General features: G+C 39.7%; 1 protein-coding gene across 1 annotated transcript; it reads right to left on the bottom strand.

The window, feature by feature from the left end:
- Positions 1 to 6,700: 6,700 nt before the first annotated feature.
- LOC144518913 (neurexophilin-1-like) lies at positions 6,701 to 17,769 on the bottom strand. Its single transcript, XM_078251792.1, has 2 exons — positions 17,689 to 17,769; positions 6,701 to 7,495 (listed from the first exon to the last, which is right to left on the bottom strand). Exons 1-2 carry the CDS (start codon positions 17,767 to 17,769, stop codon positions 6,701 to 6,703), a joined length of 876 nt encoding a protein of 291 aa, XP_078107918.1.
- Between the last annotated feature and the right edge of the window lie 1,206 nt (positions 17,770 to 18,975).

Here is an 18,975-nt window from a genome sequence, read left to right as displayed (position 1 = left end):
CATGTCATTTTGAAAAGCAAACACATCTTTGACATCAATTCTTGTGTGTCTGGTTTGACAAAGCTAACTCTCACAAGAATTGGGAAACTGCATATTCACACCAGAAAGCTGATGAGCAGAAATGAGTTTGACAAATGCAACTTAGTGCTAAGATACTGAAGTCAATGGAGGGACTATGCACAGCTCTGCATGACTGATCAGCGCTGTATCAAATAAAGGATAGGCTTCCAGTATTTCTGTAAATGAATTTGTTAAATTTTAACATCTCTTCTCTTAGAAACATGGTTTTAAGAGAATTGCTCAAAACACACACTGTTTCCTCTAAACTTCTGCCTTCATCTCTTGTAAAACTAATAATATCAAAATTTTATCAATTTTTCAAATGGTCAATTTCATGAAACAAATGATAAATCCAGTAAGAAATTCAACCTGTGAGTTGTTCTCTAACCATAGACTGCATATAAAGTTATAGAGGATGACCCCTAACTCCTTCTATAATCTCGTTTATATAGGGCTGAAACGAATTATTATCAACAATTCATCTTTTGATTTTGTTTTTATTGTTTGATATATCCTTTAGTCCATAAAAGGTCAGAAAATATAAAAACATTTTGATCACAATTTCTCCATATCCCCTGGTGACATATTTAAATATCTTCTTTTGTTCAGCAGATATTACATTTACAACTATAAAACAGAGAAAAGCAGCACATTTTGCATTTGAGAAGCTGGACCCAGAGAATGTTTTGACAACTCTGCTTGATAAATTAATTTTATGTTCATACAGCATTTCTGGCATGTCCGTCTGTCCTCACTTATCCCCTTTCTCCTTATGTGAATTGAGGGTCTAAGGATAGACGGGGTTGTATGCTGAACAGACTGTAAAACCATTTGTGATTTTGGACTGTATAAATAGACTGGATTTGACAAGTTATGAACCAGTTACTCATGGACTTTTTGAGAATTCATTAAGCAAAAATGCAGAATATTTACTAGTTCCAGGCAACTTCTCAAATGTGAGAATCTTCTGGATTTCTCAGTTTTATGTCATTACAGATGGAATGGAATTTATTTGTGTTTTGGAATGTTTGTCAGACATAACTAATTTTAAGACATCACTTTGGGCTCTGAGAACTTGCAATAGATTAATTGATAATGAAAATAGTTGTAGTAGTTGCAGCTCTATGAATAACAAACAATAATTGATCAGAATACTTGTTTTTAAATTGACTAATATGTTTTGTTTCAGCAGTACATTGATATATTGACAAATTATATAATTATACCGTCAGTTGGTGCTTGGGACTATATATATATATATATATATATATATATATATATATATATATATATATATATATATATATATATATATATATATATATATATATAAGGTTAACTTAACCCAGTACCCATTGGAAGGAAACCATTCAGTTACCAGTCAAACCCAACACAGTGGGTTGTTTTAGCCTGGTGTTAGACACAAAAAGCTCTAAAACTGTCATAAATGTATTATCTAAAAAAGCGCAAGAGTAGAATATGAAATAGAATATACTGTATGCAACCATACTACTACTGTATATACTTAAGATGGGTTAAATAACCCAATAGTTATATATATACATATAATACTAACGCTTGTCTTGGGTTTGATTGGTGACGCAATGGGTGCTGCTGGGTAAAGTTAACATAATATTATGTTTGTGATATAGTGACCCAATCACTGATGATTTTTAGTGTGTACAAATGCACAAGACAGATTTAACAAGACGCTGTATCTCAAACTGTTCCATTAGTCACTGTTTTTTGCAATGTTGGGATTCTGTAACATCAGCTGAGAATGTATGCTTATTTTTCTGTTACATTCATTGTAATTTGATAAGAGCGTTTTCTGATACTCCACGTGCATGAGTGTCAAAATCCTCAAGGTCCATTAAAAAGAAAAAGGGGGTTTAGCAGCATGATCAAATGTGAAAACAGCTCTTGTCTTCATACAATGTGGTAAAGAGTGGAGATTTGTTCATTTGGTGCTGAAAGCAACCGAGACATCCTGCTGACAGATATTTGAAAGCGGCCTAATTTCTTTCAGATTCATGATGAGCTGAGTAGCATTAGATCATAGATGTGCAAACAGCAAAATGGGAGAATTAGACAGTCGCTGCTGTCAGCCATTATCCAGTGTAGTAAGAATTGACAACATTACAATTCAGTCTGTGAGACCTTTTATTAAAAGCCTCAGAATATTCTTAATCATCAAAGAAAAATCTCTATGCCAAATGTTATATAAGCAGCGGGACAGAATTAAGTAGAGCATAAACTTAATTTCATGTTGCCACAATTAATTCGATTCATATGGGCTTAATAGTATTGTTCATTTTCCTGCATATTTAGGGGTGAAGTGTTCGTACCTGGTTATGTCTGGGGGGCATTAAGTCTGACTAATGAAATGACTCTATCCTCTGTGGCGTTTTAATCTATTCACTGGGAAAGTAATTGACAAGCCCGCAGTATGTGCATTAGGATAGCTCCGGCACCAAAGGACAGCTGTCACTAAAGCAATTAAAATAACAAAGGTTAATTAATTCTCTCCAGTTTTTACCTGATATGAGACATTCACAATGAGTACATTTTCATTTCCGGCGGACTAATAGTGTTTTGAAGAGAGTAATTTATTTGGGATTTAAAAAAATAAAAAATAAACACCAGCCATTGTCTGATAGAGCCTTTAATATGTCAATACCTCACACAAAACTGTGCCCCAGGACAGCTTTCAGCCCAGATTTGAAATGAATTCTGCAGCAGGACATGATTTGAAATGACAATTGCTTGTTGTTTTTTAAACTAAGATACCTATTATTTCCTCGCAAACGAAATGTGATTTGTTTATAAATGAGACTCGTAAGGATGTTTTACACTTTAAACAGTTAATTTGAACAAATGTCTATGAGTGAAAAAGAAGCATTACATTTTCACTGCGGTTCGGGGTCAAGCAGAAGAAAACCAAGATGCAAATAATTACTATGCCAACCACCTCTGACACCACGAGAGCAGAACCCAAGAACTTTCTAATCCACCTAAATGTCAAAGCAGCATTCGCAGCCCTCCCTCCGTGTGAATCTCCACAGGCTGCCAAAAGGCCAGTGGTTAGTCATCTGTTTACTCCTGCAGCTGCTGGGTGTCATTGGGACTCTGAAGGAGAAATCCCATGATTCTCTCTGCCATTTCTGACAGCTCCCGCCCAGACCACATTAATCAGGGATTGTGGGCGAGCTAGGGGATAGACGGCAGGCTTGAATGGCTCCGGCCCAGGACAACTGAACCGAGGGAGAAGATCTGGGCCCAAAGATAACTTAGAGACGTCCAAACACTGCCAGGTTGTAATGCTGTCGGTTTCATTCATACACATAAAGCTCGTTAAACGGACAGAGGAAACGGCTAGTTTTTCTTGTTGCCGGGTGAACTGGTGCTTTGAAATTAACATAATTTAAGAAGTGTTGGCTTTAAAGAGGAGTTAAATGAATCCCACTTGTGCAAATTACTCTCTAAGAAAAAAGATTTGCAACTGAATTCAGGTTATTAGATATCTGAGATCAGTTTGAGTTTAATTTCCAACGTTTTAATAATATAACTCTACAATCCACATTCCCTCTGTTTAATCATTAGATTGAGTTGTATTGAAGGTACAGTCAGTGATCTGAAAGTTAACAAGAGGTTAGCCCATATCGCTAAAAGACAAAACATAAAATTAAAACCTGCAGTCACTCCCAAAGTGATTGACAATGATGATGTTTTAATAAAGGGACTAATACCAGACTAAACAACTAAATATAAGCTTTTTATATTTCCAGATGCTAAAGATTGTTTTAAATCCGTAATGTTATTAAATACCGGAGTAAAACAGCCTGATATCTGCAAATAATATAAGATTTAAAACACACAAAACTTGTAGTATTTGATGTGTTTGGCAACTTGTGGCCAGTGCAACAAGCCTGTAAACACTGACAAATTATCGCCTCATAAAGTTGAAAAGACAAACTGTTAGCTTCTTATTTACCCTTTTAGCAGACACAGAGGAACGTCAGTATTTATTTTGAGTTGTGTTTCTGGCCACCTGGCCAGTGGAAGTTAAATATTCACACTCCTTTGCTTTCTACCAACTCCTGAGGGAAATAATCTGCCTGTTTAGCTGCTAAATGCTCCATTATGTTCACCAGCTAGTAGCTAACTTGGTCTGTCTGCTGTTTTGTGCTGGGCAGGTGGCGCACAGTGGGTTTATCAGAGCTTTTTCTGTGTAAAAAAACAAAAACAAACCTGCCTGCTGCTTGAAACAATGCTGATGTGAGAGTGAATCAAAACAGTGGGTTGTTGTTGTGGGTCATAAAAAACAAAACAATAAGGTGAAAGATGTTCCAACGCTCCGCACACTCAGGTGGTAACTTTCTGTGGGTTTGTCACACATTTCACATTAGACATGATCATTTGATCCATTGTTGAAATATTGATTAGTGCAGCTTTAGGTTATATTTGTGAATACATATGTACATTATTAATTGGGCTTTAAACAGTACACAACATAGTATGTTGTATTTGCCCTCAGGCGACATCAGTCAGGGAACAGATCTATCTCTCAGTAGCTCTCACACCCAAACACTTTTTTGCCAGACTGTTTACACTTGTAAGATTATGTGCATAATGAGGCAGCATTGTCTGCAAAGTGCTGCTTTAATTCGTTAAAGCTGAACAAACTGTCCCTGGCACATTTGGCTAGGGGTGGAGAGATATTAAAGTCACTTTATTGAGATGAAAGAACTGGCCCAAACAGCAATCTGAGACATTAGTCATTCCTTCTTCTCGATGACAGAAACATGCTCTCAATTTACGAGTCAGGTGCTTCCAGTGATTTCTGCCAGCCTTGTTCCTCCACATCATAAATTCCTCTTTATGCTCACTCATCCCACAGGCAGACCCCTATTCTTTAGCCTGCCTTGTCAGAAAATACACCCCATGTTGGCATATTGGATGTTGTCCAGGCTGCCATTAGCAGTTACTGTGTTGTGTATACCATAGCGTACACTGTGAAAGAGCACTGAATTTAAATAGACAGCAGTGATTGCGCCCCTAGGTGCACATTTGTGCTTTTTTACAGGTTTTCAATCGGCACTTTTAATTCATTCTTTCTATTGTGTTGACTCTGCAGAGCTTCCACTTACACTGTGTTCATTTCCTCTAAATGCTTCACGTGGAGCCGGTGGCTCCCAATTTATGTAATGAAGGTTTAATAGCCAATTGGAACATCCAATATCATTAACAGCCAGTGTTAGTCTCATCCAGATTTTTTTTGATAACCAGAGGTACGAACATTTGATAGGTTGAATGTGTGATTAGCACCTGCTGTTTAATATATGTCCTGTCTCCTCTGGAGCAAGAAACCACATTTTACCACATCTCACATTTTGACATACCATTTGTTCTGTTTCAGCCTTTGTTAGATGGACTTCCTTGTCTTCTGCTTTTCCTAATATCTATTTTTTTAAACCCTTTGAAACACCTTTGATCTTGTTTATTTCTCATCATCCAGCACTTTTTATATACTGTATACTGTGTACAGATAGTTATTTTTGGATACTGCAGGGGCACTTTGGCTCTGACACCTCTTACTACTGGCTGATATCATGTTAATAATACAGGAGTTGAAATGTATTATACTGGACTTGTTGTAAGCCACAAAAATAAGAGCAATGTCTAAAATGGAAATCTGGGACTGAGAAAAGAGGAGCACAGTTATCTCTTGATTTTTTTAAGCAGCAGTGCAGAAAATGATCTTCTGTAACTCTGTTTTCTTGTGTGTCTTCTGCAAGTTTTATTTATTTATTGCGACATTTACTTGTTTGCATGTTTGATCTGATTGGAGCTTCCCAATGGTGTCATTTACCGTGTCCTTAAAACTGCTAAGACATAACACAAAATAGAAATATAAGTACTTTTTTTTTCTTTGTCCCCCGTGACTTGATGAAGATTACTTCTGACAGCTGCAATAACATGAAAATATAGATGGCGTTATTCAGTTGTTTACCATATTCGATTCATGCATGGACATGGAAGAGATTCCAACAACAATATCAGAGAGGTATATTCACTCTTAACAATCACACTGCAGACAACAACACTCAAAACATGTTTGCCCTCCAATGCATACTAACAGATTCTTCGTATTTGCATTGACATTTACGTGTTTGCAATGATTACCACAGACTGATTGGAAATGACAGAAAGCATGATTGAGACGGAAATACACTATCAACATAAACAACTAAATTAGCAGGAGAAAACATTAATAAAATTGTTTTCTGGTCTTTGTGTGGAACCCACAATATTTACATAAATACAATCAGCATATTTTTACGGTTGGCTTGAGAATTTCCTTTCAATGTAAGCAGCTATGCATATGATATGAGTATCGCAAGCCTATAAATGCTTCCCTAAATGCTCTCATAATGACCTCGGGGTAGGTCTGTTCATTGGAGCAATATCAGTCTTGCGTCAAAGATATGTTAGCTGTAATAATGCCTGTCAACGTCTCAAGTTTGAAGCGTCTTGATTCCATTTTCATTCCAATAATCAATCGCTCAGGACACGACAGCCTGTCTGCGTCTTTTTTTTCTTCTTTTTTTTTTGTTTTTGTCCTCGTCTGGTTATATGATCACCCGGTGGGGAGGTACGGGGTGTCACTGTGGTAGTTGTAATCTGGACACACCTTCTGCACCAGCTTGTAGTCGGTGCTGTAGAAGGTGATGAAGATGCAGATGACTTTAAAGGGCTTGGAGCACAGCCAGGACACGTGACTCTGGGTCTGCTCCTGCGGACAGCTCTGCGAGGGGTCATGGGCACACAGTGAGTTCCTGGTGCCCTTCTCTACTTTCTCGTACTCCACCCTGCAGTTGAACAGCTTGTTGTCCTTGGTCTCCAGAGCCGTCTGCTGCTGCTGCTGGTGAGGGTGGTGGAACTGCTGGTGCTGCTGGTGGACCTGGAACTCCACAGCTTTGGTCGGTGGAACCAGTCCCACAGACACGTTGCCCTGACCCGTCGAATTGTGGCGGAAGTAGACGCTGAATGTCCCGTTACCATGATCCACGATTTTACCGGTGATGAGAAGGTTGAGCTTCACCGTCTTGATGTTGGAATGGAAGTCACCCCAACCAAACATCTTCTTGAATTTGCCGGTCTTGACGATGGGCCTCCTTTTTGTCCTGGATCGAGAGTCCCGGGGGTTTGAAATGTTGTAAAGCCAGTTCCACTGCTCCTGTTTAGAGAACGAGTCTGCCTCGTCATAGTTCAGATCCAGAGAGGTGAAGTTCTCTTTGCCATAGAGGGTCTGCGACAGCAGACGGCTGATGGAGACGGCCTTGCTGCTTTCAGTCCAGTAGGTCTTCACTTTGGATTTTGAGCTTTCTCTTACGTCAGAATTTCCTGAACTTGGTGAATCAGCACTGGTCACCTGGAAGAACAAACAAACAAACAAACAAACAAAACATCATTACTGAAATATTTCAACTTCTAACCAATCAAAAGAGCTCATACTTCCAACAAGGCTGCACAAATTTAGTCACAATTTACCTCTGAAACAGCATCAAAATACATGTGGTGACAGACAAACTCTGTATATTAAAGCTTTTTATAGGGATACAATGTGCAAAATTCCCCACTCATGACCACCTGCTTATGCCCATTAATAGTAAACTGTCCTCCCAAGAAAACTATAGCATCTGTCCTTTCAGAAAATGCCCCAAAAAACAACACGTTTATGCTCAAGTGACAAAACAGCTGTAGGAACTAGGCTTGTGTGTCGGGAACAAGGGAGGAAGTAGTTTGATGGCGACAGTGGTTATTATATTAACCATGATCATAAAGGTCCCCTAACATTACCAAAGTAGTAATTTTATCTCACACTGCAATGTTTTCCAAACTTAACCAAGTAATTGTTGTGCCTAAACCCAACCAAACCTTAACCAAAGCGTTTAGATTGTAAAGGCACAGATAAACAATGTGGTGCTGCTGACAGGGGCGTCAGATCATAACGTTTTTATGTTTCATTCTGGAGGGCATGGACAAACAACATATTCTATTCACAAATGACATATTCTGTTGTTGAATTTGGAGGAATAGTTCATTTAAATCTATCAAGTTGGAATAACCCATGTTATGTGCATGTAAATTCAAAACCTTTAGAGTGGCATTGCAGTTTATCACAAATAGTACATGCCCCCCAGATTTTGGCAATCAATTATACGAAAACGATACGGGACATTTGTTCACTGTTATCTAACAATGTTATATAGACTACCTAATTTGATGAAAAGCAGTCATCAAAATCAATCATCCAAAAAAGTCTAAATATCGGAAAATCATTTCCGGGTGGGGCCTACATATCAAACGCATTTTTCTGTTTAGAACAAATTTTGAATCTCTACAAAATTAATTAATCCACAAAATTAAAAGAATGTCGCAGCCTCGGTGGACCAGACCAGTAATTCTTGGAACAATTTCACACCTTTCACCAAATTAGTTCCAATGCAGGACTCAACATGCTCTTCATTTATTTTCCAGATATACCTGTAAAAACGCAAACCCAGTGCGCCACAGCTGTAGCATAGCCATGGAAGCAGCAAACAAACGAATGGGATCAACGAGATAGATTCTACCCGACTTAAAAAAAAGCTCGGCACGTGTTGGCACATTTTGTTGCCTGACCAGAGACGTAACAAAACCCAGGTTAATATTTGAGATGTATTTAAAAGATGGAGACAGCTTAGAGCCCAAAAGGACACAGAGTTGGTAAATTTCCCCCTGAACAGGTAAGCATTGGCTTTAGGCTAATTTATTATGGCTACTAAGGATGGGCATTTTATGTCATTTCAACATGCGTGTACTCACTCACATTGAATTATCTAGAGTACTCAAGTTGGTTACTCGCAAAAACAATAGAGACACAGCCAGTAAAGTGATCCCAACTGGTCCTGGCTAACGCCGCCATGCTAACACGCCATAACTGCTAATGTTACCGGAGGACCAGGCAAGCGGACACAGGCTGTTTACAACATGTTACAAACGTATTCAGCGGCCGTTGCCGACAAACGGTTGGTAATTTTCAGCGGTTGTTGCAGTCATTTTAAGCCAAAAGAGTGTCTGTCATGTTATAGCGGTTGTTGCAGTAATTTTAAGCGGAGATAGGGTGGGCACGGGCTTTTATGAATGTCAACATAGCCAGCATCTGACATTAGCTGAGTTACTGCTATGGAGTTATAGTGCGTTCCATTTACCTCGGAACTAGGAAGCTGGGCATGATGTCACACCCGAGTTGAATGCGTTCCATCTACAAGTCAGATTTTCATTGTTTTCATTAGCTCTAGCCAGGTTAGCCATTGTTAGCAATGCCAGTTTATAACCAGAATCAGAATCAGCTTTATTGGCCAGGTTTGTGTAAACAAAGGAATTTGACTCTGGTTAATCTTTGCTCTCAAAGTACAACACTCACTTAACATAAAACAGAAATGACAGTAATAAATATTTAAAAAAAAATACTGTTAAGTGTACACTATAGCAATACAATAGAATTTAGAGTTTTACAAAAAATATACAAAAGAGAGGGAAGGAATAGTGCATAGTCTGAGATTTTAGGATTTAAATATGAATACAGTGCAAAGCAGATCAATGCAATGGTAATATATTAATAACAATATTGTAATTGTAGGATTGAAATAGGCATGATGTAGATGAGCCAAACAGTGATGATTGACTTTGTTTAGTGTAAGGGGGGCTATTTCTGAGTGTTCAACAGAGTGACTGCTTGGGGAAAGAAGCTGTCTCTGTGTCGGCTGGTTTTGGCAAACAGTGCCTTGTATTGCCTACCAGAGGGAAGGAGGGTGAACAGTTTGTGACCAGGATGTGAGGGGTCTGCAGAGATTTTTGCTGCCCTTTTCCTGACCCTGGACCGTTACAGGTCCTGGATGGAGGGAAGGTCAGCTCCAATGATCCTCTCTGCAGCCCTAATTGTCCGTTGCAGTCTGGCCCTATCCCGTTTGGTGGCTGATCCAAACCAGACAGTGATGGAGGTGCAGATAACAGACTGAATGATGGTTGAGTAGAAAGTGATCAGCAGCTCCTTAGGCAGATTAAACTTCCTTAGCTGCTGCAGGAAGTATAACCTCTGCTGGGCCTCCTGGGCATTGTTACGCATTACGTAACAACGCATTACGCAGTTTTTTGTGCATACAAACAGCGTAGCAACATGTCCACAGATATAAGTTGGACAGGAATGTGTGTACGACTGATTCAATAAGACACAAATAACACAAAAGTGCTTATAACTGTATGTTACTACAGCTTTCACAATTGTTGATGCACGGAGCAGCCATGTTGGATTTTGAGCTTGGGGTACACTCGGTGGTTGCCCGAGTTCCGAGCTCGGAAATCCGAGGTCAGGGGGCATGTTTCCGACTTTGACCTCGGAAAATCCGAGTTCCGAGTATAAGTGGAATGCACTATAGCATCTAGCAACATTGTTGGATGCTGCGTTCTCAACCTGGCAACCTCCGTGAACTTCGAGTCTGGGAAGAAGGGGCCGGGGGAGACGACTGTCTCCAGTATTTTGAATTTTGACTGCCGTAACTATTTTCAACGCTAGCTTTCAGTATTACACATTGGACCTTTAACCTTACATAATCCAGGTCTTTAAGAATTGTCCAATTTCAACGTTCTGTCTGACATTAGCGTTGGGTAGACCAATGTATGCTGAGTGCTTTGTAGTTGAAATCTGGTGACATGTTTGTGGGATATCCTGCTAACTAACCAACAGACACACAGGACCAAAACCAATCTGCTTTGCAGCAGTAAGAAAACACCAACAAGCTTTATCCATCCACAAGCATGTCAGCACCACTTACAAACGGTGTTAATGCTGTAACCAACTCTTACAGCGTGTAAAAGATCTTGTGGCGGTTCGTCCTAATCAAGATTAAGGTATTCCTGCCATATCGAGATGAATGAAGTGCATCTTTGGTTCAGATGTGATGCAACAGCAGACTATTACCTGCTGAATGTGGCCTGAATGGATGATTGATGATTCATTCTGTGTCTCTCCTCTAACAATCACACAGATGAGAGAGCGACGATTCCTCGTGCACCCCACTGAGGCCCGTGACAGTTATGTCCAAACCCCGGCCTACGAACGTGACAGCAGATCTATCTGGTCGAAGCGTTTACATTTTGTACCTTCACCCTGCGATCGATACTCTGAAAATAAGGCCTTTCTCATTCAGAAAGTTCACTGAATGACGTTGTGGTACTGTAGGCCAGTGTGTGTCTGTGGAGCTCTCACTCTATAAACTGTTGCAGGAGTTGTGATCTTTCTTTGAAGTACGCGTTCATTTTAATGCTCTTGGCTTCAGAGTGGGGGAGTTTGAAAAGATGGCCTCCAGTTGTTTTTGAAGAGGCCTCCATGATGGATGACCTGACGTGAATGAACCGTTAGTGGCATTGTGGAGATTTTGGCTCAGTAGCTGTAAAGTCTCTCTACCTCTCTGAATAGAGTGACATAACCTAAGCGTTTTTAATACATGTTAAGTGGAGTCTTGTCTAAGTCTTTCAAACCCAGAAAATGTTTGGAGATAGACAATCTTTGCAGACGGTTGGTTTTATAAGAGAAAAAAGAAAGCTGCAGGATCTTCAGTGCAAAATGATTGTCGTGACGAGGCAAAGAGAAATGTTAATTTCAGCAGTTTCGTTGCGCAGTGGGGCAGTTAAGCTGTATTAATGAAGACCTCCTTTTGTCTTCCATTGCTGGAAACAAAAGTCTGTCATGTTGGCCTCACTGGTGATATATTGTAAAAAGATAAAGTGAGTGTGAGGATGAGGGTGGCTTTCTGTTCAGGATTTATTGGCACCATTATAGTCAAACATAAAGCTGCTTAGGATGTAAAAGTTCAGTGAAACCTTATCAGCCAACCAGCTATAACCAGCTCGGTTATGACATTACTTATAGTCTTTAGTCCTGGGTTTAATAGTATTTCAGGTTTCAGCTTGTTTATGCTCATTTTAAAAGTGAAAATGGTACAAATAAAGGCATTTTATGGGATAATAAAGCTGCTTATTTAATATAATGGTTATTGACCTTATTGAGTTTCATTTTAAGAATTTTTTTTTAGCATTTTTAGGCCTTTATTTGACAGGGCAGCTTAGACTTGAAAGGGGAGGGGGGGTGACATGCAGCAAAGGGTCACAGGTCGGAATTGAACCCACAACCACTGCGGTGAGGACCGAGCCTCTGTACATGGGGCGCACGCTCTACCAGGTGAGCTACCCAGGCGGCCCTGACCTCAGATTTTTATACATATTGTGTGTTGCAAGGATAAAAATGCTGTTAAGGAAAAACTAGTGACTTGAGTTTAAACATGAATTCAGTTTTACATGTTTGCAATAATCGTCCAAATGACCTTTGACCCGTAATCCGAACTGTAAACCTCATTTATTTTTCATGAATATTTCTATTCTGAGTTGTGAAAAGACTGTAGTCTCTAATGATCAAATGAAATATCATTTTCTTAGTGCAGTAATTACTGACGATTCTCAGTAACTGGGTTTCAGTCTCAGTGAGGTCCTGAAACCAGATCAAGGGATATTAGGAAACTGCTTTGAGCTGGTTTAAGTGACTGTCAGACTTATTTGTGTGTGTGTGTGTGTGTGTGTGTGTGTGTGTGTGTGTGTGTGTGTGTGTGTGTGACATTTTAAGGTGCACCATCATTTTCTGCGACTTCATGTTGTGAATAATTTTGTAAGAGGAGGTGTCACTGGAATTTTTTGGTAGGGGATTTCTTCACTAGATTATCTGAAGTGCGTGCCAAGTCATCATCAGACCGAGGACCTTGTTGTTGTCAGGAACCCGTTCTGTTGTTGCCGGCGTTGTGTATGGTCCCCAAACTGTGACATGCAATTAGCTTTCATCTAAAGCACCTGACAGTCTCTGGATTAGAGCACTCAGAGGCACATTCACAGAGACCCCACTTCACGGATTAGAGCCCAACCTGTAATCCAGCCCGGGGAGATTAGGCAGATCAGAGGCAGTCCTGACTAAAGCAACGTTTATATCCAGAACACCCCGACTGACTGCACCAACACTCGGAGGGCCAAGATTTACCTCTTTGCCCGCTTCAAAAACATGCAAGCCAGGCACAAAGTGTGTGTGTGTGTGTGTGTGTGTGTGTGTGTGTGTGTGTGTGTGTGTGTGTGTGTGTGTGTGTGTGTCTGCGCGCGCGCGTGTGTGTCTGTCTGTGTGTGTGTGTTGGGTACATGAATGTCCCTGAAAGAGATACTGCAGAGAGAAAAGAGGGAAACTGCTGTTGGAAAAAGGACAGGAGAAAAACAAACATGGCAGTATAAAGGTCAACAGTCACACCTTGGTAACTTTGGATTTAATATTGGTTTGTAAATATAGTTTTTTTCTTAAATATCAAACTATATCGTCCACGGCTAAAAGTGAGATTTATTTTGCACTTAATTGGCTTTAACTGATCAAATTTGTATTCATTGAGGGGATGCTGCTTTTCTTTGTGATAGTAATTTAAATATCTTTGGGTTTTGGACTGTGGGTTGGACAAAACAAGTAACTCGAAGATGTCAACTTGAACTTTAAGACATTTAAATGAACATGTTCTGCCATTTTAAAGACCAAACAGTTGATCTATTAATCAAAGATATAATTAGCAGATTAATCAATAATAAAAGAAATCGGTAGTTGCAGCCCTAAAATAGACATAAACACACCCAGGTAGTAAATCTACTCTGAGTGGACCAATCAGAGCATAGCTGGATAACATTTGGGACAATGTAGAAAACAAAATATACATGAACATGTTGATTCTACTTCATCACAATACAATCTGTTAAAACAATCTATGAATCAAACAATTCTCTTTCATAGAAAACTACTACATAGAAATAATACCAACTGATATTTACGGACAACCATTGGTTTCATATTCTTTACATTTTGAAAAGCTATCATCAGACTCTTATAGGATAAGTCAGGTGATATTCTATATTTGCTTATGGTCAACAAATCCCTTGAGAAGACTCAAACCAACAATGAATTGATCCCACCAACTTATCTGTGTATTCAAAGCGTTCTTCTTCCTCTGTTTCATAGAGCTCCATTGTTGTCCAAAAACTATTAAAAACACATCAATGAGCCACACTGTTGCACTGGGTGACATGTTCCTTCATTACCATGAACACACAGTTTATTTTGACTCAATCTAACACACACACACCTTCCTTTTGCTGTACATAAATACTCACTAAAACACCCAATGTGGATTAATTCGCCGCTAAAACTAGTCCTTAACAAATGCACTATTGAATCCTGTTTGACTAACATTTGCGAAAAACTACAATGCCCAGCTTGTTATAGGAGAGCCTTTAAAAAGTTACATACATCCCTGTGTGTATGTGACTGTATGGAAGTGCAAAGAGACAGATGAAAGAATGGTTAAAAATCGAAGCAGCAGAGGGTAAAGGTATCCAGATTTATTTTGTCCGTGGTAACATTCTAGCTCCTCCCATTCTAGTTATTTCCCATAATTCAAACAAAAGCATCTTTAAACCACCTCTCTGGTAAATGTCTTTCAAACGCAGCATAAAAATCTGTGGATTGCCCCTTTTATACAAAAAAAAAATACACTAACAGAAAGTCATATCGGTCAAATGCAGCAGTGTAAAAAAAATTCAAACGTATCTCACGATCATATTTAGAGGCTTTCATTTCATGGCTCAGAGTTATTCCAACTTTTCGACCTGTAGGTTGTTATGCAGGAGCCCCCCCCCAAAACCCTATTTAACTGTCTGTTGTTATTATTCCCTGGCTCGGTGTAGGAGGCAGAATCCCTCAACAAGATAACACAAACAGCATCGGTATGCAGAAGTCTTTTACGAAACGACTCTCAAGATTGCCAGATGCAGCATATAGGCAGGCTGTTGGACAAACCTAAATGCTATCTACTCTTGGCGAGGCTGTGATAAGGCGCAGGCGTCCACTCTTTGAAACAGGAAGATAAACAACCCCGGCTTCCCTCGGGAGCTCGGAGGATATTCTATGGGCTGGACCCCCGAGCAGCCAACAAATTCCACCTTTAATAGAACCATCGGAGGAGCCGGATGGCTCTGCGGTGGGCTGTACACAAAACCTTGCAAGGAAGAATGAAAGTGTGTGTCAGTTTTCATTTACCTGAATGCTTCGGCTGCTGTGACTGCTGTGTGGGGGAGGATTTGTGAGTGCGACAGTTCTAGTTTAACAGAGGACGGGGCTGATAACAGATTTGGGCTGCCACTTTGCAATCTTGATTGGATGGTGTGTGTTCAGCTTTCGACTTTCAGAAATTAATAGTTGTTTTTTTAATGTTTTTTTGTGTTTGAATACCACACTGCAAAAGTTCTGCGGATTAATTTACTTCTTTCAAATTTACGGTATTAAACCGATGCTCATATCCAGAGAGGCTTAAAGCATGAGCAGCTATTAGGGGTACGTTTGGCTCAGGGACATGTGGCTGTTGTGGGATCAAACCTGTGACCTTTCGGGTATGAGATAGTCACTCTAGCGTCTCTCTCCACCTCCCAGCAAAAGCATATTTTAATCTAATTAATGACCTTCTGATGCCATGAATCACAATTACTTCTACCACAACACTCATGTTCAAGAAAAAAACCAAATATATTGGTTTATAAAATATCAGCTCCAAGTCTGTGTTTGAATGTTCCTCTACAAAGGAAGGTAGTTTAAGAAGCCTTAGTGTGCTGATGCCGTCTTTTAGAGTATTATCCAACTGTGCACTTGGGATATGATTGTCGTCATAGTCATTTACAGTGAATTTAACTTGTCTCGCCTTGTGAGGTCTCCCCGTAGTTGAGCTGATGGATGAACTAAGGGCATTTGACGCCCACTAAGAGTTTAGGTTCATACTCTCCCAGTGATATCAAAGTGTTACCTGAGGGGGGTCAGAGATGATGACAAATCACACAGTGTGTCAAGACATCACAGGCAGCTGTGGATGGAGCCGAGTCCTATCACTGCAGCACTGCTTTGAGAGGCCAGGGCACAATTATTACCATGACTTCTGAGGAGGATAAATACTATACGCACACAGACTGCAGGATATTAGAGCGGGGGCAGTTTGAAGACCAAGAAGAAGGAGGATGAGGAATAGGGGGGGGGGGGAAAGGAAAAAAAAAAAACTAGCCACCAATTTTTCAACTTACCCAGAGGAAAAATGCATAATCATATTATTTCACACACGACTTGGTTCAAAGGCGGCCAAAATAAGTTTGTGAGGTTCCCATGGGTCTGTCAATCTGTTGAAGGAGCTGCAGGCGAAAGCTTAGGATGCAACGAGTACGAAACAATTATGATCATCCCATTAAAGCATAGCGAAGCAATTTGGCAGCCCAGTCTGGAAAAAAAACACTCCCATCAAGTGATGCTATGAGATCAGCTCACACTACCATGATGCCATTGTACATATAACTCACATACTTGATAGTTAATGTTTGTCTTTATATTGTGACAATAAGGGAATCCATGTTAGTTAATGCTATTGCTCCTGAAATCGAAGACTTATTGTTGTTCCTTAAAAGCAGGAAGGCTCCATGAAGTAAAAAAAGAAAAAAGGGGGAGGAAATGATTAGTGCGCTTAGTCAGCTGTGAAATTGAGTTTATGGTTTTCAAGACGGTGAATTCAATTCGATAATGGGTATTAAGTTGTAGAGAATAATTAATAGTAATTGACTTCTTTCCATCACTATGCAAATTAAACACAGATAACACCACAGGAGTTTTTTAAGGCCAGTCAAGTTTGTAGGGATTAAGTTTATGGTATTTTTCTTGGGGAGAGGAGTGGCTCCTGTTCTGCTTTGATTGCTTTGTTGACAGATTCATCAGTGGGTGAGGGGTTACTGTCTTTTGGAGGATTAAAGGAATTGGGTTGTCACAAAGTGTCAAGGCATTGAGTTAAGAGCATTCTGGTATGTTAGTCATAATGGGCTCAGGCGGTTCTTCACCATACTGTCAAATATACATTTGTATTAAAGTGTGTCTGTAAATGGGAGAGAGAGGAGGGGACGATGCAAAGGAGGGATTGAATGGACAGTGCCGAGAGAGAAATATCCAGCGGGATTGTGGGTGGGTAGATTTGTCAAGATGCAGATTTGGATTTGGGAAGCTTGTGTTCACACTGGCATTGGCAGTTCATTTGTGACAATATTAATGTGTCACATCATTCAGCAAATAAAATCTGTCATTACAGGATTCAAATGTAAAGAAAACAATTTCAAAACGTGGCTTTAATCTACTATAACATAAGGAAAATTAGTCTGAAATCAACCAAATGACATTTTGCTTAACATTTTCTAGACTTTCACATTATCAGATTGCTCCTGACATCTTGCACAAATAAATTTTAACTCAAATTTGGCGTGTGAGGTTGTCCTTGCACTAACCTGAAACTCACTCATCAAAATGTCTGTTTGCGCACATTCCTCGATACACCTTCTACCAGACAAGTGCAGACCTTAATCACAGAGACTGAAGAGATATAAAATTTGGAGAAAAAAAAGGCCAAATCAAAAAAACAACAACATTTAACTCACCAGAGAGATGACTGACAGCAGCAGAGCGGCAGCCCACAGACATGTGGTCTTCATACCTCTTTGTGGAGCGTCCCCCCTCATGTCAAACTGTCCCTGATCTTTCTTCTCAGCCGCAACAAAAAAAATCTCCCTCTGACTGAGCCGGGATCAGCTGTCGAACTTGTAGGAGAAATATAGTGAGGAAAGGCGGTCCTAAGGCGAGAGAGCAGAGATGAATCTTCTCAGGCTCTTTCAGGAGGGTCAGATGTCTGCCGTTAAAACGCTTCAAGTGTCTGATGGGGTGATTTTTGATGCAAGGTTTGGAGGAGCTGTTACGACAACCGATGTGTTTGTACATCTGAGTGTCAGTGTGGAGGGAGGTTTTATATAGTGCGCTTTGAGGTTCAGAGAGAGAGAGAGCGAGAGAAAGATTGGGGGGAGGGATGGGGAGACAAATGGAGTGAGTGAGGAAGGGGGAGGGAGAGAGAAGACAGGGGGGAGCAGAGAAGGAGGTTCACATTATTGACTTTTGAGAAGCAACTTTTCTTTTAACATCGTCAGGGACTGACATCTAGTGGCTGGCAGCTGCAGTGGCTCCCCCCTCTCCCCTCCCATTAACGTCAATGAGAAAAGCTGCCATGTTGATCTCATGTTAAGAAGGTGGCACCAAATTACACAGCTTTCAATAACATCTTAGTCTCTTGTGTAACCCCAAAAAGAAAATAATATTTAGTCCTCTTTATTTCTACATGTAGTTTATACTGTATGCTGTGCCCCATTTAAGTACAAACTGTATGAAATGACTTGTAGTATTTAGTTGCACCTTTCAGTAACGGATTCTTCTCAAAACAATCACTTATCACTCCTAACGTGCAGAAGTAAGACACTTATTTAAATTAGGCTGTGTAAGTTTTTATGCCAAATAACACAAGCTAATATATTCTGCGTTTTTTATATATATATATATATATATATATATATATATATTCAAATTAGGTTTCTTATGAAAATCAGTTTTGTTTTTACTACAACTAATAAATAAAATAAGTAATTATTATTATTAGTAACGTTGAATACTGTCAAAGACATTTTTGTCTCAGACAGACATCTCTATTGTAGAGGACTAAAGCAATTTTATTATCACAATTTCTTAAAGTTGGTGGTCTTGTGAGAGACACATTTTAAAACTAGTCAAAAACGAAGCAACGGATGCTGACTTTATGTTTTTTAAATAGGTCAAGCTTCATAAACACTGGCTCCTACACATCCCATAATGCAACACAAAAGCATCTTTGTTAGAACACCTAA

This window comes from Sander vitreus, chromosome 6 (assembly GCF_031162955.1).
Source record: "Sander vitreus isolate 19-12246 chromosome 6, sanVit1, whole genome shotgun sequence".
NCBI classification, from domain to species: Eukaryota; Metazoa; Chordata; class Actinopteri; order Perciformes; family Percidae; genus Sander; species Sander vitreus.
The sequence above is the reverse complement of the archived record's forward strand: the minus strand, read 5'-3'. Positions and strand labels throughout refer to the sequence as shown.

Coding starts and splice junctions, on each gene's coding strand:
- LOC144518913 (XM_078251792.1), bottom strand. CDS start 17,769: ATGAGGGGGGACGCTCCACAAAGAGGTATGAAGACCACATGTCTGTGG. Junction 7,496..17,688: donor TGCTGTCAGTCATCTCTCTG/GTGAGTTAAATG, acceptor TTGTTCTTCCAG/GTGACCAGTGCTGATTCACC.